The 22,024-nt window shown below is 39.4% G+C and overlaps 1 protein-coding gene across 2 annotated transcripts in view; it reads left to right on the top strand.

Annotated features, from left to right (window-relative positions):
- The window catches only part of CCDC82 (coiled-coil domain containing 82), a 36,661-nt gene extending 16,120 nt beyond the window's left edge, over positions 1-20,541 (top strand). The window contains exons 4-8 of one of the 2 annotated variants that reach the window (XM_075546488.1): positions 1,396-1,488; positions 3,900-4,039; positions 9,578-9,748; positions 12,031-12,210; positions 19,119-20,541. In XM_075546488.1, coding sequence (XP_075402603.1) covers positions 1,396-1,488; positions 3,900-4,039; positions 9,578-9,748; positions 12,031-12,210; positions 19,119-19,124 — 590 coding nt within the window. In that variant the 3' untranslated portion in view covers positions 19,125-20,541. Of the gene's footprint in view, positions 1-1,395; positions 1,489-3,899; positions 4,040-9,577; positions 9,749-12,030; positions 12,211-18,510 lie in introns of both variants that reach the window. The other variant, XM_075546487.1, reaches the window with a different exon arrangement.
- Positions 20,542-22,024: the final 1,483 nt, after the last annotated feature.

The following is a 22,024-nucleotide window of genomic DNA, read 5'->3' as shown; positions in this document are numbered from 1 at the left end:
TAAAAATTCAATTAGATACCAGCACCATAATAACACTTCCAGAGTTCTATAGAAGTCTAGCCAACATTAAATTCTATTTAAATATTATTTTCTAATTATGCTTTACTGATGTAAAAATTATATACTCTTTAATGGCCATGATTAGTTCTTTTATAATTTTTCATTTGTCATAGGCCTTCTAAAATCTAAGGGCATCAGTGCTGATGGTCTACAGTGGTCATTTAAATGTATTATTACTTTATCTTGATCACTTTTGTACTTCAGATAGGATGCCATTAGTAATATATGTACATATGTACACACTAAAAATTTCACTTTGTCATGGAACGAATAATTATGTAGTCATTTTGGGGGAACCAAAACAAAAGTATGTAAATTATTTCATGCTCAACCCATCTTTCTTTTTTTCCACAAAAATGAAAGTCAAAATGTACTCATGAATACTCAGCCTTAGTTTGCTTTTATCTCTTGCCACTCAGTTTGTTCTTGCTATATCTCCCCAGATACCCAGAAATAGGCCCATGGTTTAGGATGACCATTGAATCAAGGAAGGTGGCATTGTCAATAGAGAACATTTCCAAGACCCAAGTAGACTGACCCAAAGGTAGTGGAAAGAGTAGGGCCTTCCTCTTAGTCCCTGACTCACTTCATCCAGCAGATGATTTCAGGGACCAATTGGGCGAACAGGTGTGCATGTGTGAAAGACAAGACATATCTCTTCTAAATTGATGTACGCTCCCTATCCAAACCCCTGCCCTTGAATCCGTGCCGACTCCTAGCCACCCTGTAGCATAGAAGAACACTGTCCCTGTGAGTCGCTGAGACTTTAACTCTTTCCAGGAGAAGAAACTCCTGTCTTTGTTCTGTAGAACAGCTGGTAGTCTTGAAATCTGGCAGCAAAAGAGGAACTATGGTTTTGTTTATTTGTAGCTGTTGGGTTCTGACTAGGGTAGTAATTTTCTAGATAGTTTCATATGTAGGATCTTTTATGTATTTGGAATGAAAGAATAATTTTATGCTCACATTAACCTTTTCCATGATTGATTTGTTCTCTTATCCTAATCATTATGTTGCTAGTTAAACTTGGGTGCCCAGAGGAAGATTTGGATGTATTTCCAGAATGTATTTCATAATATTACCTGAACTTTTTTCCTTTTCTAATTTGGGAAGTAGAGACAAGTAGAAATTTTCTATTAACAATTTTGAATATGGAGATTGGCTGTGATTAGACAAGTTACTAAAGTCACGATTAGATTAGGATAATTAAGTTATTCCACTGTTTGTAGTATTAATGTTTTAGCCTAGTGGGAAAATAGCCTATTTTATATCATTCTCTCTATATAGATGGAGTTGCTTGTCTATTTGATTCTAATATTTGTTTAAAATTAATTTCAGATTATTTTAATGAATCCTATATTCACTTTGAAAGAGTTGTGAAGGCTCTGCTGATCGGGGCTACAGATGACTCTTTTCTTGGAAAATTGTATGGTAAGTTAGTAGTATGAATGGGCCATGCTCTTTTTCTCTTGTCTATTTTCAAACAGCCTCGCTTTAAACATTATATTAAGTAAAGCCAAGACTGACCTATGTTACAGCCAGCCAATCTTCCTTTTAAGGCCAGTTCCATCAAAATCTTAGTGTTTCTGGAATGTACAAAAAGTCCAAAAGAAGTTACAGATCCCTCTCCATGGAGTATTTACAGTACATTTGTGGCTGTGGGACATAGACTCATAAAGAAAGCATGCCTCAATTACTATGTTCTAACCTCCTTGAACTTCAGCAGGACTTACATGCTGCTGTATGTCCCAGTACTTGTACATATGCTTTACCCTCTGAGAATATAATCCATTTGCATGCCAGATTTCCCACGTGGGCATCAAAACATTTCCATTGTGAACACTTCGACGCACTTGAGTAATATTTTTCTCCCTATTGTTTCCACTGTCATTCTGAGTATGGTGGTTTTCATGTACATGTGCTTTTCCACTGCATTTAAAATGGATATTTTCCTGCCTCCCTTATCATTGTGGAGAGAACTATATCTTCTATACACATGTATCCCTTGCACCTAGACATTCAAAGAGGAATATAAGTACATTGTGTTGAATACCTACCTAAGTGCTAAAATTGGATTTATCTCAATGTATTGAGCAAGCATTTACTGCGTGTCTATCATGGGCTAGGCATTGTTTAATAGATGGTGACATGGCAATGACTGTCTGTGAGATTCGCCTACATGTTGCTTAAAGTCTAATGCTAGAAATAGTTGACACATCAGTGAGCAAATACATGAGCCCTGGTGGCACAATGGTTACACGTTGGTTGCAATCCACAAGGTCAGCAGTTTGAAACCACCAACCTCCCTGCAGTAGAATGATGAGGCTTTCTACTGTCATAAAAAAATATAGTCTTGGAAACCCCTGGCAGTTCTACCTGGCCCTCTAGGGTTATTCTGAATCTGTATCACCTGGATGGCAAAGAGTTTTTGGTTTTTGTTATACAAATATGTAGCAATGCAATTTCAATTGGTGATTAGTTCTTGGGTGGGGTTGGGGGTAGTCTTTAATGACACAGGAATAAGAGACAAGAAAGTGCTGTAATTAAATTTGCCCAAAAAAAGGTCTATGGTGTGAATTTTGGAGGGAACTCTGAATGAAGTAAGAGAGGGAGTAACACAGATATTTTATGTGGGTGTTCAGAGAACAGCTTGGCGGGCCTGGGTAAGTAAAGGTCAGAAGAGAGGAAAAGGAACAGATACATTCAGAGGGGTAGATAAGGAGCTGAGTTGTCAAAGGCTTTGTAAACCATGATAAGACATGTGCGTCTACAAAGATTAAAGAAGCATGATAAATATATTAACTTGTTACAGGAGTTCTGTCTGGCACAGATAGTTAAGCACTTGACCACTAGCTGAAAGGCTGGCTGTTCGAACCCTCCCTCCTCCTTAGAGGTAATGCAGAAGATAGACCTGGCCATCACTTTTCTGGGCGGTGTCAGCCTTGAAAGCCCTGTGGGACAGTTTTACTCCTGATATAGGCAGGGCTGCCATGGTCAGAATGGACTCCAGCGGCCACTGACAATTGGCTTACTAATGAAACCTTAAAGGAGAAAGAAAACGAAGCTCACTGGCTGCTGATCCAAAAGTTAGCAGCCAATCTGGAAGAAAGATGTCGTTTTCTGCTTCGTAAAGATTACAGCCATGGATACCTGATGGGCAGCTCTACTCTGTCCTACAGGGTCCCCAGGAGTCAGTCCATGCAGTGACAGTGGTTTTAATGTGTATAATATGAGCCAAATGAGGGAAGGCAGAAATGAGTGTACCATGCTGAAAAGGAGTAAGGAAACAGGGTACCACTGGGGCTACCTCTGGGCAGGTAAGATGAGGCAACCAGCAGAGGACATGAGCATCCATATTCAAAACTGAGCTCTAGCTAGATTTAATGGCTAAATAGATGAAAAACTTTAAATATTTGAAAATAATGGCTTCCAAATTGAGTTCAAAGGGGAACTGAAGGGTTGTTTATTTTTGTTGTTGTTGTTTACTTTCCCTAATACCAGGAGCCCTGGTGGTGTAGTGGTTTTGCTAACTGTAAGGTGAACAGGTCAAAACCACCTGCGCTCCATGGGAGAAGATCGGCCTTTCTAATTCTGTAAAGAGAACTACCATCTTATGTCGCTGCTGAGTCAGCAGCAACTCGGTGGCAGTGAATTTGGTGTGGTTGGTTCCCTAATACCTAGTTATCATGATTTTTTAAAAACTTTGTTTCCTTTTTGACTTAAAATGCTTTTTGACCAACACAGTACCTTTTGGGGAACTTAGGAAGAGTTGCTTTATTAAAAGAGCATTTAAATATTTCACATGGGTAAGGGGATTGGTTTGCTGTTTTCCCTTTGAACAGCTGGCACCAGTCAAAGCTACTTGCGGAGGACATGGGCGTTGGCACCAGATATGTTCACATCTCTTGATTATTTGGATAACCACTTGATTCAGCCTCGTTTAAGGAATTTAGTTTCTAGATGTTGGAATGACAAATATACGGTATGCAGTTTTGTTCTTGTTTGATCTTCAGGGTACGGGCCAAAGATGAGGGATGAGGGAGAGTACATTGTTCAGTTAGATGAACTCCTTCTTGACGTGAATTCATCTTTATTAAATCAATTTGTTGTTTCTACCATCTATTATTGCTTTAATCCTTCACACTAACTTTATTTAGTCCATTAAATAAAGCAATAAGTAACCTTAGAAGTCTTTAGAACTCAACCTTCTATGAAATGAAGAAATTTACTGTGACCAGACAAGGAGCCCTGGTGACATAGTGGGTTATGTGTTCAGCTGTTAACCATAAGGTCAGCAGTTTGAAGCCACCAGCCACTTCTCAGAAGAAAGATGAGACTTTCTACTCTGGAAAAGAGGGGTCAGTTCTAACACACAGGTAGTTCTGCCCTATCTTATGGTATTGCTGTGAGCCAGAATCAACTTGATGGTGGTGAGTGAGACAAGTGACCAATCAACCAATACAAATAGTAAAATTAAGTTGTTTCTGTTTAATTATTCTGTGTCACAGATGTTAATTATTCTTCCACAAAAAAGAACTCCATAGCCCAAAAGTTTGAGAAACGCTGTGAGATTTTACACTGGTTTCCTGAGTAGGGAGATTTTCAGGAGCATTCATGTATAAATTTATATTGTAATGTATACAGATATGGCTCCTTTTACACTATTTTACAAATTCTGCTTGAGCTTCCTTTTAAGAAAATGACTGTGGGTACCACCATAGTTGATTTCCATAGAACATAATTTGGGAAACATTGACCTAGATACTTTTGACATCCTTTTTTGCCTTCAGATTTTGTAATCCCACTCTTTGGGAGAAGCACCGGTTTCATTTATGATACATTAGATTCCATACTGTCTTCTAGCTTTACATTTTATTACTTCTAAATAGTAGAGGCTGAACTATGTCATTTTTAACATCCCTCCCCTCCATCACACTACACACACACACACACACACACACACACACACACATCCAAGGGTCTGTGTTCTAATGGTTAACATGAAGGACAATGGCAGGAAAATAAAACCTCTCTCAAGCCCCTGGCAGTCCTATCACTTAAATCACTAGCCACTCAGACTCGTGGATGTCACGTCAGGATTGCTTTTATCTAAGGCTTGTTCAGTTTAGAAGTACCTAATGATAACTTAGAAAGAGATGATTAGGTTTAAAGGACAGTTGGAGACTGCAGGAAGAAGTAGAGGCTTAAAATTGAAGGACGAGTTCAGCTTAGGGCTACCATATACATATATATTTTTTTACTTCAATGAAAATTTTAACCTCTCTGATCCCCAGTTTATTCCTCAAATGAAGGGAGATTTGCCTACTCTAATGGAAAATATGTTTATTTACTTTGAAGGTAAAGTGCATAACCCAGCTAGAATTGTGCATATTGTTTCCTTTAATAGAAAAAAGACAGCATATATTTCATTATGGATTGCCTAATTTTCGTCCAGTACTTTGTATGCAAAATAAATTATCTTATTTAATCTTCAAAGTAATCCCATGAGGGAGATAGTATTTTTCCCTTCATTTTAAAGATGAGAGAATTCTGACTCAGAAAAATCAATAACATAAGATTACACAACTAGTCATTAGCCAGGCCAACACTCAAACATAGCGTCTCTCTGGTATTTTGCAATCCCACACTGTAGTAGATTTTACCTTTTTCACTCACATATGTTAGCCTATCCATGACACAAGTTACTTCCTCTCATATTTTATTGGCTGCAGTAAGCTGAGAAAAGCTGGAAATATTTAGTGAAAACTAATAAACATTATAAGAATCTAGCCTGAAGAGTCTAGAAATGTCAAGAATCTTAAATGAGCTGAATGAAAATGTACCAGAGATCTAAAATGAAGCTATAGTATTTGTCCCTAACACTGATTCTTGGGCTTCACATTATCATTAAGATGAAGTATGCCTCAGTATTAAAATGTAGTGGGTTTTCCTCAAAAAACAAAACTCTCGTTATATATGAATTCCACATATAAATGTATCACTATTCCACAACAGTAAACTCACTGCTATCGAGTCAATGCCAACTCACAGTGACCCTATCGGACAGGGTAGAATTGCCCCTGAGTTTCTGAGACTGTAGCTCTTTTCAGGAGTAGAAAGCCTTGTCTTTGACCTGTGAAGTGGATGGTGGTTTCGAACTGCCACCTTGCAGTTACTAGCCCAACTCATAACCAGTATGCCCCCTGGACTCCTTTACATACCAACAAGAGGATGGAAATTGATTCTAATATTATTTCACCACAGGTTTTCCCCATTCTTTTCTGGGATCTTGGGATTTGTAACATTTCAACAAGCAATCATTTCTGTTTATATAGAAATTATATTGACAATTGACTGTGACCCTTTGGAATAGATTTCTAGATGATTTCAATAATTCTCCTCATCTGATAAAATTGCATTGATAAAAGTCAAAGCTGAATACAAATTCTCACATTTAGATTGTGTGCTTTTCATAATTTTAAAATGTCCATCTTTGCTGTGGATCAAATAGAAGTCGTATTAACATAAACAGCTGACTTTTCATTGATAAAATATTTCTGAGTGTACATTCATTAGTCCATAGAACACTCACATGTATTTCTTACCTTAGTGACATTTCCTTAAATACTGGAACTGATTATTATACCAATTTTTCCAAATTTGGAGCAGTCATTGCTTTATTTAAAATACAAAAAAAACAAGTTTACTCCCTTTCAAGGGTTGTGCTTTCCTCAATGAGAATAACATCCAGTCTAAAGCACAGTCTTCTTAAAGAGACTTGGCGCGTGTGTTTGCTTTGTTTTATCATCTAGTTGGGCTGCTAAAAGGTCCATATCGAAACCACCAGCTGCTCAGTGGGAGAAAGACGTGGCTGTGTAGTCCCATAGAGAGTTACAGTCTCACCTCTAAGAGCCCCCATGAAGAAGATTTAAAAAGAAAAGAAAAATAAACCAAATGAAAGCAATGAACAAGAAGCATTAAAATGTAAATGGGCAAAAATAAATAAGTAAAGAGCTACAGTCTCAGAAGCTCACAAGGAAACTTCTACCCTTCCCTACAGGGTTGCTATAAGTCTGAGTTAACTCTGGGGCTGTGGGCTCTATTCTGTTTGGTTCCCTTACCCAGTGAGAGCATTTGTATCTAAATCAGTTCATCAAGTGGTTTCTCACAATTCAAAGTACTCAAGAGTGTATACACATGTTAAGTGATGGTCCAATGGAAACCACTTTCACAGATATTGGGAGGTTCCTGTTTGTCCTTCAAAAGGAGTGTGTATTGATTCCCTTTGCTGATAAATAGATTTGGATGGTGCCAATAAAAAAACTAATGTTTTGTTTTGAAAATGATGGCAACATATGTACAAATGTGCTTGACACAATGGATGGATGGATGGATTGTAATAAGAGCTGTACAAGCCCCCAATAAAATGATTTAAAATTAATTAATTAAAAAACAAAGCAAAGCAAAAAAACTTTTTGTTCCTAAAGGAGTTTGGGAACAAGTTAAAATTGTAAGTTTTTCTTTGAATGTGACCAATATTATCGAATAAAATGGCCAAATATTATTCTGAAAAGAGTGTCATGGAATATGATAAATATGACCAGAGAGAAGACAAGTTGTGAATCATATGGTGTAAAAAGAAAACCAGTATGTTGCATAATTAGTATCTATGGATTAATGAGCTAGTGGCTACTCAATATTAAGATAGAAAGTAAGGGTATTTTGATTTTCCATCTCTCCCTATTGTTATTATGGTTAAAATAGTTTATAATTTGGTTAGGATTTTTTCACTCCCTAATGGTTACTAATTAATAGATACTAATATATAAACACTAATTAAGCATACAATATACTAATTTAGAATACTGGACAGTATCTCTGTAAATATATTTGTAAATTTTTAATGATGTTGGAAGCATCAAGAGAAGATAGAAATAATACACAGTCATTGCACCAAAATAAAGTCGTCGGCAGCCCCCCATTTCAGGAGGGAGCATATGAGCAAGAGGCAGTGAAACTATATTAAGCAGTAGCCAACAACAAGGCTCCCCACATTGATGCAATACCCACTGAAATGTTTCGTAAGACTGAAGAAGCACTTAAATCACTCACTCGCCTATACCAGGAAATTTGGAAGACAGCTACTTGGCCAACGACTGGGAGAGAGCCAGATTTCTGCCCATTCCAAAGAAAGGTGACCCAGGAGAATGCTGAAAACTATAGAATGATACCATTGCTGTCACACATAAGTAAGATTGTTCTTGATACCACCCAACAATAGTTGCAGCAGTACATTTACAAGAACTGCCAGAAATGTAGGCTGATTTCAGAAGAGGGTGGGGAACAAGGGATAGCATTGTTGATTTCAGATGGTTCAAAGCCGAGAATGCCAGAAAGATGTTTACTTGTGTTTCATTGACTATACCCAAAAAAGCCAACATAATAAAATTGGGGATAAGCTTGAGAAGAATGGGAATTCTGGAACACTTCGTTATGCCCATTCAAAGTATGTGTATGGATCAAGAGGCAATTGAGTAAACAGAACAAGGGGACACTGTATGGTTTAAAATCAGCAAAGGGATGCATCAGAGTTGTATCCTGCCAACATACTTCTTCAGTCTATCTGCTGAGTAAATCATCAGTGAAACTAGATTGTAGGAAGAAGAGTGTGGCATCAGGATTAGAGTAAGGCTTCATAACAACCTGCAATATGCTGACAACCCAACTTGCTTGCTGAAAGTGAGGAGGACTTAAGATCAAGGCTTGTTGATGAAGATCAAGGATTGTACCTTCAGTATGGATTACAACTCAATGAAGACCAAAATCCTCACAATTGGATCAATAGGTAACATCATGATAAATGAAGCAAAGGTTAAAGTTGTCAAGGATTTTGTCTTACTTGGATCCACAATCAACGCTCATAGAAGCAGTAATCCAGAGAATAGAGATGTATTGCATTAGGTAAATCTGCTGCACAAAACCTCTTTAGAGTATTGAAAAGTAGGGATGTTACTCGGAGAACTAAGGGGCGCCTGTCCCAAGCCATGGGATTCTCCATTGTCTCATATGCATGTGAAAGTTGGACATTGAATAAAGAAGATCTTAGAAGAATCGATGCATTTGCATTTTGGTGCTGGAGAAGAACATTGAAAGGACCATGGACTACTCAAAGGACAAACTGGTTTGTATTGGAAGAAGTAAGGCCACAATCCTCCCTCGAGACAAGGATGGCAAGATACGGTCTTACATACTTTGGTTGGACCTATCAGGAGAGCCCAGTATCTGGCGAAGGACATCATGTTTGGTGAAGGCCTTGACGTGATGGATTGGCACAGTGGCTATATCAGTGGGCTAAGGTAGAGGAACAATTGTGAGAATGGCACAGGACCATGGAGTGCTTCATTCTGTGGGTTTAAGCAAACTCTGGCACCTAACTACAGCAATATAGTTGTGAAAGATCTATTTTTATTCATTTATTTTTATATTTTAAAGCTTCTTTCCTTTTTTCACATTGCTCCAGGAGCGGGTGGAAAGTTACTCCAATGCAGTAATTCAAAAGACTTCCTATAAGGATCGTACCTGCCAGGCGTGTGGATTGCCTCGCCATTGTGCATTCTACGTGCATTTGTCAGGAGAGTTGTATGATATCCGTACTATGGAAATAGATGATTTCATGTCACATGATAAGCAGGTATAATTCTGTGTTAACTTTGGTTTCTGGTCTTTAGAAATTTGTGGCACATAAGCTTGCACAAATATAAACTTGATTATTATTTTCACAAGTGGGGAAGTTAGCACGTGATTAGGAAGGAACAGTACAAGCAAAGAGGGTATGATTTTGCGTGTGAAGTGTGTCTTATACGGCAGATTAATTTCATAATTCAGTCAGATGATGAAATGAGTGTTGAGAGAGGGAAGATCCCAGGGGCAGGGAAATGGACCCAGGGAGAAAATTGTGAAGTAGATGCCCCACCACATAGATAAGCCACAAGCAGATAACTGAAGCGCGCTACATTCATCCCACTGTAAGAGAACTAAAAGAATACTTTAACCTAAATGGCATCAGTGTTTCAGAATCTGGGCCCACAGACCCAAGTGGTGTTAATTTTGAATGAACAGGTAAAACTCACGAATAAGTAATAGACCAGAACAGAGTAGCGCAATGTGAAATGACAAAAAGTGTAAGTGAAGATCATTTTTTCATCTTATAAAAGCTTCATAAAAGCATTGCCATGATAAAGGAGCCTGGTGACACAATGGTTAATGCTCCACCACCAGTCGCAAGTTCAGTCACAGTTTGAACCCAAAAGCAGCTCCAGGGGGGAAAGATGTGGCTATCAGCATCTGTGAAGATTACAACCTAGGAACCCCAGTGGGGAAATTCAACTCTGTCCTGTAGAGTTGCTATGTGTCAGAATGGCAGTGGGGTTTTACTGGCATTAGTAAGTGCAGCAATATCAATATCTTCCTCTGGTGAGTCTGCATGTTCCTGTTGAGGGCAAGGGTAGGTTAAAAACCCAAAATCCACTTCTACTCACTATCTAGTTATTAAGGTAGAAACACCCTGCTTATCTGGATTATTTCACTAAACTGAGCAGCACGATGCCTCTGAACCATTGGGCAACAAGTTACCAGAAGCCCCTGGGCAATCAGAGTAGCACACTTCACTTAGAATGCCTGTATGTGGATAATTAATTCTGAATTTATCCTTAGTGGTGGGGTGCGTTTTACCTGTTGTTTTTGGCAAGCTTTCATAAAACACATTTCTCAATATCGTCATGCATATTTCCTTAGTTTCTTAAGAACTGATCTCTGGCTTTTTATGAGATCATATACCTGTAACCCTAATAAAAGTAATTGAATACTCTACAGACCTCGCTCTTTTGTGCAGATCAGAAAATCGCGCTGTGCCGCCACTGTCTTTTCCGTCTACAGCGCATCCTGGAGAGGGAAGTGGAGTTAGGAAATCATTTCTAGAGTTCTCAGAGCCTGGTGAAGAGAGAAAAGCTCTATTTTAAAAATGGTAACTTTAAATACCTTTTTAAAAGTAGACCTCATGTCTTAAAAGCGGTTTATGTACATGGAGCCCTGGTGGCCTGGTAGATGACAAGTTGAGCTACTCATCTCAAGGTCAGTAGTTCAAATAACCCAGTTGCCCCATGGAGCAAAGATGATGCTGTCTGCTTCCATAAGTACATACTGCCTCGGAAACCCTAATGAACAGTTCTCCTCTGCCCTATAGGGCCGTTATAAATCAAAATCGACTCCGTGGGAGTGGGTTTTATTTGGGTTACAGGTCAATAAACCTGAAATTACCTTTGAAGAATGTTCTCCCACTATTTTCTCCCCATGTAGTGGGAAATCACATTTTACATGGAAGGCCCTAAACCATTGCTGTCGTTTCATAGTAAACAGTAGATTCATATAATAGCTATAATACTGTAAGTTTGACCCTCTCTTCCCAAACCCATTGGTATCGATTCGGACTCATAACAACCCTAGAGAGTAAAATCCAGAGGCACTCGGGTCTCCAAAGCTACAATTCTCATTGAGTGGGCAGCCACCGCTTTCTCCTACAGAGTGGCTGGCGGGTTTGAATTTTTATTTATATATCTCCAGTGCATAGCCCAATACTTGGAACATGGCTGTTCAGTTGTTTATTGACTTAGTAAAATAAGAGAAGGTAAAAAAATATACAGTACACTGACAACATATGGGCTGCAACTCAGCAGAACTCTGGTTTTTCTGAGTCTCCAACATTTTCTGCCTTTGACAGGGTACATTGGGAAATAATTGCATGTTCCTTCCCTGAGAAGTTCTGGCTTTTGTATATTTTACTGTATAAACACAAATAAAATTAAGAAAACATTTATTAGATTTTACAACTGAAGAAAATCTGAAAACCAGGGAGGCAGTTTTTCCCTTTTCTGTTGTATTAGTAGGTCAGATAATGATGCTTCTGTCTTGATACAGGTGTTCACCGTGGGGAGAATCTGTGCTGCTCGTACAAACATTTATCATCAACTGAAACATTTTAAATTTAAGCTTTACAAAGAATGTTGCTCCATTGCCAAAAAAGTGGAAAAAGACCTGGTTGAAGAAACAGTGGAAAGAGTTTTCAGCCAATCTAAAGAAAGTGGCTGGATTAAGGAGGTAAAGTAGATATGTAAGACCATCCAGTCATTATGAATTCAACCTCATGATGATCAGCCCCAGGACACGAATGATCAGAAGAAAGTGGGATGTAAAGCAGAACCTCTCCTCCCACTGTCCGTGTAGCTTCTCTCTCTTCTTCCACCTGTTCCGTCCGTGCTTTGATCATTGTCCTCTTCTTCCCAATGTTCTGAGCCGTCACTCAGCACGTCCGATAAATCTTCATGAGCAGAAATACTGTTCCTTTATTGAAAGTCCTTATCCTTTCACTTTTTCTTAAGGAGCATTCCTTGCCGGTAGCATAGCCCTTTATTGTCTTTGACAAAGTAGAGGACTCCACTCTGCTGGCCTGCTTTCATTCTTGCTGGTCATTCTTGTGACCTGAGAGAGAAGAAGCTCACCTGCCAGTTCTAAGGCCACCACATCCTCTCTTGATGACTTGGGTCCCAGCAGGGAGCACTGTAGCTGAGATAACAAAGTGAGTGGCAGTTTCCGACCAACACACTGGTTTTTACTCCCCTCCATCCTGTTGATTACTACGTTGGACAGCAGAGTTAGAGTTGGGGTTTAGTAGCATACACTAGATTCCTGAAGATCTGCTGAGAGCTCATAGACATCTGCTCACAGAGCTTGTAGAACTTCAGTGACACACAAATGATGTGGATTTGATGGCAGCCTTCTGACACATGCCTGAGGAAAAGAATCTGTGAGAGAGAACAAACAGTGGATTGTTCAGGCAACTGAGACCAAGAGTGTGTTTAATCTTAGATAAAAAAGGAAAGCCTGACCAAAGACCCATTGCCTGGGAGATGCCCTAGAGAAACTTGTAGAAGAGGGAAAAGAGAAAGAAAGCAAGAAAACTTGAGGGGAAAGCCCATGAGCAAAGGGAATGGAAAGCGAGCAACTGAAAGGAAGTTGTCGGTGTAGCGGAAGTCTCCCTCGCCTGAGTATGCCTATTGGTTTTCACCTTTGACCCTCATTACAGCGCCACCCAGGACTCCCTAGCCTGCCCTTGGAACTTGACCCTAAATCTTTCTCTCGTCTGAGTCTCTTCAACTTCTGCCAATTAGGCTGACTTTGTTCTCCCCACCTCCTGTCTTGGGTTTTTCCACTTGCCTTTACATAGAACCTTCTCCGATCCTGTCGCCTCCCTACTCCCTCCATTTACTCAAGCAACATTCAATTCTTAAGTGCTTTTATTGATTCATTTAAGTGTTGCCGTACCTTAGGTGGAAGTGGAAAACTTAGAGTACATAGAATTGTGTACTATGTGTAGAATACATACACTGTGCTTATATGTATTATATATGCATATTGTTAATAGAGACTATGATCAAGACGGAAAATAAAAAGCATCTCCAGTCATCTACTTAATGAAATTTTAATAAAGTATGTTTCTGATAGCAATAGTGTCTAGAATGAAAAAAAATGAAGATTTTAGGAAAAGAACCCTAAGTGTTATATTATGCTCAGAGAACAACATTGTGCATTGAAGATATTTCAAGGTTTTGTTTGGGGATGATATGCATATTTGCACTAATAATCCCAGAGTTTCATTTTTTTAAAAATCCATCCACTGACTTTCTCAAAAGATTTCATAGAAACATAGAAGTTTGTAGCCAATGAAAACTGACATGCAACTTCTTGTGCTGTGATTAAATTGTAAAATTTGTCAGGTGCTCTGACACTTCTTAGCTTGACCCTGCCCACCCCTTGTGTACATGCACCTGTGTGGTTGGGGCCTCGCTCTGACTGCTCCTCCTTTGACTGTGCTCTCATGACCTGTGTTGCTGAGGGCCTTCAGAGTTCCTTGGTCTTGGTGATGTTTGAATGCCCAGAGCCATGGCTCCTTTGCTCTTCTCTTGCAGTAATGACCACCCCTCCTTTTCCCTTACACACAATTTGCGTCCCCTCCTCCAGCTTCTGTGTCACACTGTGCTTCTCCTCCTCCCCCGCCCTTGTCCTCTTCCTCCATTTTTCTTCCCTTATCTCAAGATATGTCATCTCCATACTTCTTCCCACAGACCAGCTAGTCAGAGGGAGGGCATTGCTCTTTTTCTTCTTCCAATCCCTTGAACCACAGAATCTCTTTTGAACCTATTGATACTGAAGTGATAGGAAGAACTATATTGTAAAAAATAACAAATAATTAGGAAATCATAATAAAACAAAAAAATAACAAATATGTGCCTTATCCTAAAATATGAGCCCAAGTGGTGTGGTCTATTATGCATTGGGCTACTACGATCAGCAGTTCAAAACCACTAGCAGCTCTGAGGGAAAAAGACTGGGCTTTCTATTCCTGTAAACAGTTCCAGTTCCAGAAACACACAGGCAGTTGATATGTGTCCACATTGACTCGTAGCCAGTGAGTTTGGAGCTATATCCTAAAACAGAGATGAAGAACATGCTATAGGATGCCCCTGGCAAAATTATAACTTTTTTGTTTTCCATTTAAAAAACAGTACATTTGATGTAAGGATTCTAGGAAAGTCAGATGCAGTGGTGGATTGATGAGAATGAGGGACTGACGAAAGTATATCCGTTGAAGTACACGTTTCAGTGTGACAGTTGAATTTGAAGTAACTTTAAAATTTATTATATAAATACTACTATAATCATAAGAATGAAAATTTTAATTAAATATCCCGCCCTTTTCAGAAGTTTTTGTTCCCTTCCTTTTCTTTTAACTTTTCCTTTTAACATTTCTTTTTTTCATTCCCTTTTCTTCCACCCCTTAAACTGTTGCTTCTCAAAACATGGCCCTAAACTACCTCTATGAGAATCACCAAATAGCATGTGTGCAGTCCAGGTAGTTCAGCGGTGGACTAATAGCCAAAAGGTTGGTGGTTTGAATCTCCCCAGAGCAGTCCCATGAGAACTGGATGTGAGATGGTTACGTCCATGAAAACCCTGTACAGCACAGAATAGAACACCTGACATTCATGGGGCTCTCTGAAATGGCAACTGTGAAAAAGTCCATAAGCCCTGATCTCACCACAAATATTCTGGTTAAGAATCTGAAGAGATGCTTTAACGATATGTTTAAGACAAAAGGTGATTCTCAAGCAAATTAAAGATTGAGGACCACTACTTAAAAGAGCAGTGTTACTCTAGGTTCTGTCCTTTGTCTCTCTAAGCCAGCGGTTCTCAACCTGTGGGTCGTGACGCCTTTGGGGGTCAAACAACCCTTTCAAAGGGGTCTTCTAAGACCATCAGAAAACACATTACGGTTTACATTATGATTCATAACAGTAGTAAAATTACAGTTATGAAATAGCAACGAAATAATTTTATGGCTGGGGTCACCACCGCATGACGGACTGTATGAAAGGGTTGCGGGATTAGGAATGTTGAGACCCACTACCCTAAGCGATACCTCTCTATACTCATCCCTTTTTGCAGATCTAACTGCCATATTGCGTAGAAGAGTCCACATTTTTCCTTCTAAGTTGACATCTCTCTCTCTCTCTCTCTCTCTCTCTCTCTCTCTCTCTCTCTCTCTCTCTCTCTCTCTCTCAAACCTTACAAGAGGGTACCCTTCCTCCCACACCAAAAAAAAAAAAAAAGAAATGGGGAAAAGGCTCTGCTGGGTGGAGCTTCTGTAGTATGCATTATGCATTATTCCTGCTAGGCGAGCATCCAGCAACTCACTCTCGCTTAGTGCACCCAGTGCGGTTGCCCAGGAAGGTTCTCCTGTGAAGATTCTCTCACAATGAATTTTTTCATAAAAACACTTTTGCTCAAACCCCGTTTTTTGTGATGACCAATTTAAGAGAACAGCATGTGGCTGTGAAATTGTGTATCCTCTTTGGGAAAAATGCCACAAAACTCTTGTGATATTGAACACAGCTTACAAGGACAGCATTATGGGAGAAACTCGAGTACCAAGTGGGTTTCTCATTTCAAAAAAGGTGAAATGTCTATTGATGACAAACTTCCTTCTGGACATCTGTCATTGAATGAAAATGTTGATTTGCAGTGCATTTGGAGTTCGATCCACCAGGTCAGACTGTTAATCAAGCCTTCTATTTAGAGGCTCTCAAAAAAATTACATATTGTGTGACCAAAAAGGCCTGATTTGTGTGAGATGGGACCGATTTTGCCACCATGACCATGCACCTGCTCACACAGCCATCTCAATGTGCCAGTTTTCGGCAAAAAACAGCATGCCTCTCTTGCTCCACATACCTTACTCACCTGACCTTGCCCCATGCGACTTCTTTTTGTTTGCACAAAAGACAAGGCAATGAAAGGGCAGCGATTTGAAGACATACAATAGCTGAAGAAAAAAACAAGGGAGGTGCTGTCAGCCATCCAAACAGATGAGATTCAAAAATGTTTCCATGGATGGAATTGCAGATTTGACAAATGTATTAAGTGTAATGGAGAGTACTTTGAAGGCGATACGGTTATTTTGTAAGAAACGTAAATACATAGCTTTGAAAGTTTTTATCCTGATTTTTTTCTCGGTCCCTCCTCACATTCTGCAGTTCCACCCATTTTCATTGACAGGTCCCTTTGGCACTGTAAGAGAATAGTCTCCATTATTACTAAAGCAAGACGCCCAACCTTCCCGCTTTTCTCAAAGGGAAGCTCTGGAAGGAGAGTCTCTAGACTTGGTTGGGGTGGAGCATAAAAGTCAAGTCATATTCATTGCCTTCTCCCTGAGTTGTACTTTGCCTTTTGAGATGATAGTCCTTTGTTCTCTGCCCACCCTCACCATTGAAATCCCAGAGACAGTGCAATACAATAATTAAAACTATGACTCAGCCACTCACTTGCTGTAGAATTTTAAAGCAAGTTATTTTATTTCTGCAAGCCTAACTTTTCAATCTTAAAAGTAGGAACAAAACAACAATAATAATTACTTACAGATAGCACCATGAAAGCACTTAGTATTAGGACTTTGCAAGTGGTTAAGTCCACAAGAAACATGATCTGAATTTAGTAATAAAAAACAACGGAAGCGCGTTTCCTGTCCTTTGTAGAGCTGAAATAGAAAGTAATTTTCCAAAAGAAATGGACAAAACAGAAAAAATAAAGATAAATAATATAAAAAGCCAAAGAACAATCCAACATTTACAGTACAGGCTTTAAATTCTAGTACACTTACATCCAAGGGGAAGCTGTCTGCATACTAGGACTAGAGTAATAATCCGGAGGCTCTTTCTCATGTTCTTTTCTTCATCCTTCCAGAGAAAGTCACCTAGTGACAAGGATCACAGTGTGAAGAAAGACCTGCCTGGCTCATCTCTAAAGGGAAACTAGACTTCTGTGGGCCCCTGTCACCACAGAAATGTCACTCAGCACAATCCTCTCTTAACCTATTGGGTTTAGGATAGAGTTTAGTAGAAGAGTCAAGAAACCTTTGTATCACCTCGTCTCTTCCGACTAAGCAGCTGGAATTCTCTGTGCCGGAAAATGGACATGTATCCCTTCTCCAGCCTACCTGAGAAGTAGCCCTGTCGTTAGCCTCCTGTTTTCACGTTTAAGCTTCCTTGACTCCTCTCTTAACGTGTTCTTTTCTCTCCAACCTCATGGCTGTCACGTACATCTGGACCCTCATTACCTGACTCAGAATTAGTTGCCAGGTTATTCTAAACATGGCTCTTTTATCAGCGCTTCATTGCCTGCCCAGAAACCTATAGCAGCTCTCTATTGCCTATCAAACTGTTACTAAGCTGCTCAACTTGGCAGTTCTTACATTTTATTTTCTTGCCTCAGCCTTTTTGGTACAGTCTTTTTTTTCTCTCTACTCCCATTGAAGACCCTCAGATTGTAGTCACATCTCACCTTTTTGTCTTATCACCATTAAATGGACTGCTGTATCCTGCAGAAAACTGCCCTGTCAAAGTGTTACCTCCTGAATATGTTTCTTTCAACTACAGCATAAAAGCAAATTTATACTCTGGTATGATACTTATGATTGATAGTTATTGGTAGGTATATTGCTACTCAACACAGTTCTCCTTAGCAACAGGAAAGGTGTCATGTTTCTTGTACCTAGATATTCACTCATGAAATATTTTATATATATTATACATCTGATAAAACATTGTGAATTTGGGTTATAATTGAACATTTGTAAGAGCTCTAAAATACAGTAGTAATAATAATCTGAGCTCTTCCAAATGTTAGAAATATTTTTTCTAAGTCAAATCCCTTTTTATAATAAATTATTTTGTTCCTTATGACTATGGAATTCATTTGTTCCTGTTAATGGCTATAGAAAGAAAAGGCCTGTTTTATCTTAATTTTCTTTGACTAAAGTAACTACCTTTCTCATTTTATATGCAGAAATATGATCAACTGGAAAAGTGCCTTAATTCTGCAGATTTCTTTTCAGAAGAGACGTGGGGCTGAATTGTAGCCCTTGTCCTCCAGAGAAGATTTTATAAATTACTATAAATGTGAAAATCACGAAGCTTGCTTACCTGAATCTTGTGCCATGTGTTTATATATTATATGTGTATCTCTGTGACAAAATGTCTTTTTTAAAACATGTATTTATGGTATTTTAATTCCCATGAAATGGGACTCCGCAGTTTAATAGCACTTATCTGATGAACAAACAAAATCTGATGGCATTTTTTTCCCAAAATCATTTTATTGGGGCTCTTACAACTCTTATAACATTCCATAGACTCCTAAGATTTTTGAAGGCATTAAATTTATTTCAAAAGTAATAACAGTGACTGTCTAGTGACTGAGCTGATGTGAAGGTATTCAGAAGGAAGAGAATTTTTGAAACTGATTGTGAAGGCAGTTGTACAACAACACTTGATGTGATTGAACTATGTAATGATATTCCAATGCAAATGATTTTTAAAAGAAAGCAGTATAATTAGTTAGTCTAACATATATATATCTACTAATTGCTTTTAATCTCTGTTACCCATCTGCAGCATTAAACAGACTTCACTAATGTATTTTGACCACTATCATTGGCTAAATCAGTGGGCCATAGAAGAAGCCTCAGTATGTTATTCAATTCACTCCTCTTATCTGAGAATCAGACTGAACTTGCCTATTCTAAGTAAAGGTATGCTTTTTCCTTTTGCTAAAGTTTCCCTTGGAAATGGTTTTTAGATCTCCAGAGTTTGTCTATCCTAACATTCTGGAATAACTTCAATAATAGGTATTTTGATATTTTATAATGTTCTTTATATTTAATTTTATCTAGATGCTAATAATGAAAATTATTTTATTTATTTTTTTATCTACAACTTTCCCCTTACGAGTACAAAGATTACAGAAACAACTAGCTAAAATATGTTTAAACCATATTTTTGAAAGCATCAACTTGCACACCTAAGCTTTCACTTAATAAAGTAAAATTAACAGTTCAGAGGGGGAAAAAAATAGACCCTGTTTGTGCTGCATTTTTAATTCCTAGAAGGGATGTGTTAGTAGGATCTATTCTGGGGAATTTTAGATTCTTGTGTCTTATCGGAAATGTTGTCAACCTACCTTCATCTACTAACTAGTTCATAGCATGCACCCCAGTGTGTGCAGTGTGTATGTATATTTTAAAAACTGCAATTTATTAAATCTTTATATGGAGATTACAGTACTTAATATTTTCTGCAACTCATATCCTAAAATCATCTCTATTATTGTAAACAAACTGAGTAAAACAAACATACCCAAAAAACAATACTCAAAATGATAACATGCTGAAGTTTCATTTGTGGGGTTCAGCAAACGTAAAATAGAAATTTCAGTCATGCAGCTTTATCTGGATTCACATTTTCCTGGCATATGGAAGTAATCCTGCAAGGACTGTGACTTATTTAATGTGGCTTTTCCAGCCAAACTCTCACCAAAAGACCTTTTCCCGTATGGGTCTGGTAAGAAGTTAGGGGAACATACTGATGGGCTCTCCTGTGAGTATTTGAAACGAGAGTCCCTGGAGTGGTGTCCTTGTGTGTACAACAAGTCTTCCGAGAAGCAGGAGGGATCTCATTACCAACAAGAGCATGGAGTTGGAGCACATCCTCTGGACCTGAGATCCCTATGTACCGAACCTCCTGGATCCACATGACAGCTGTGCCAACAGAGAAGCAGCCAAACCAGAATCCAGAGCATGGAACAGAGTGATGGACTTCCCAACCCTCGGAGCACAAGGAGTGTTTTTGTGCAAGAGACTCTTAGCTGGGAAGCTGGGTTTGCTGACCATGGGGGTGGAGCTGAGTGCCTTTGGGTGGAGGCTTACCGCCAGAGTGGTATGCCCCTTTGGACGTCTATTAGCACAGCTAAGGCTTTGTAACCTTCCTTGGTGCACAACCACCCTGAGCATTCTCACATTACAGTTTGTTAACTTCCTTAATAAAGTCTTTAATCATGAATTTTGTCTGTGCGTTTCTATATAGCCATTGCAATGGATATTAGAAACTAGAAATTAACTAAATCCCAGGGAATAAATGTGAAACCAGAGAACAGAGACGGAAAAAAATGGCGTCTAGTTAAGGTGAAGGAGACTTGGAAGTGGAGTCCTGAAATTAGAATCAGGGTATGAGGGTCTGTCCTTAATCCCGCTTTTTTGAATTCCACTCAAAGCGAACCAAGCACGCACTAAATCACTCTCGATTCAGCGTTCTGGGCTCTGGCTCCAGCGGCGCAGCTACCTGAGCTCTAATTTAGCAGTGAGTAGTGATTTCCCTAGACTGACATCCTGAAGGGGACATAATCCCAGACCCCTAGAGAACCTCTGAAAGCAAGTCACAGGACCCCACAGCAGTTTTCCCCACGCTGTTAGGTGCCTTGAGCTCTTAGCCTGAGGATTGGGGTTGGCGGGTAGCCATAAATTTGGAGCAATTGAAAAGACATAAGGAAATTTACCCGAGTCAGGTCGTGGTGTGGCAGAAAATAAGCCAATAGTCATAATCCAGGGAGCAGATTCAGTTCCAATTGGTTGAGAAGAAAACAAACTGATAAAGCTGGATCTCCGCTGTGGGTCAGCTTGACAGCCCTCAAACCAGGGAAATTCATAAGCCCAATATAAAAACAAAACCCAGTATTTTCTCAGTAAAAATTGCAAATCCACAGGTGCAGTATTGTAACGCAGGCAACACATCTACTGCATTCCTATAACAAAAAAAAAAGGCAAATCCCAGGCTCGTTGTTTAACTCCAAGGCAACTGGTAGAACAAGTCCTTTAAGAATAACTTACTCCAATTCTAGGTGGCTGGGGAGGGAGGGGGGAACTGAGTTATTAGGGCATCAGTGGCCCGGCACAAGCAAGGATAAAAAGACCAACTCCATTCTCAGTGATTCTACACACAGTTGAGGAGGTCCTACCTGTCCTAGGACCCTACACAGAGCTAAGGGAACATCCTCCCCCCCACCCCCACCCACATACACACACACTTGCAGTGCTGCATGCAGCACAAGGCAGCTATACCAGTGAACTCCAGCGCTCAACTTCACTTTGGGAACCGCTGCTTGGCTGCTGATGTGATCTTGCCTTCGAGGGTAATTCCGCCTAGCATCTGTGGGACCCTACACCAAGCGGGCATACCACCCCGCTGCCTTGAGGCAGGTTGGAACTCCTCCAGCCCCACAGGCAATCAATCCTCAGTTATCGCCATACTTACTACTATTTTTCTTCTCTCTCTATTCCCTCGCCCTTCCATCTTTCCCACCACAGTCAGTCTCAACAGACCCAGTTGATTTATTTTTTCTCTTTTTCTTTCTTTTTTCTTCTTTATATCTTTTTCCTCTTTTCTCCCTCTTTCCTTTCATACGCCACTGCTGGCTTCCAGGCCGCTACCATGTGCCTAGGGCAATGCCATAAAAACAGCAGGAGAAA

This window comes from Tenrec ecaudatus, chromosome 4 (assembly GCF_050624435.1).
Source record: "Tenrec ecaudatus isolate mTenEca1 chromosome 4, mTenEca1.hap1, whole genome shotgun sequence".
NCBI classification, from domain to species: domain Eukaryota; kingdom Metazoa; phylum Chordata; class Mammalia; order Afrosoricida; family Tenrecidae; genus Tenrec; species Tenrec ecaudatus.
This window is presented reverse-complemented; position numbering and strand designations above follow the sequence as displayed.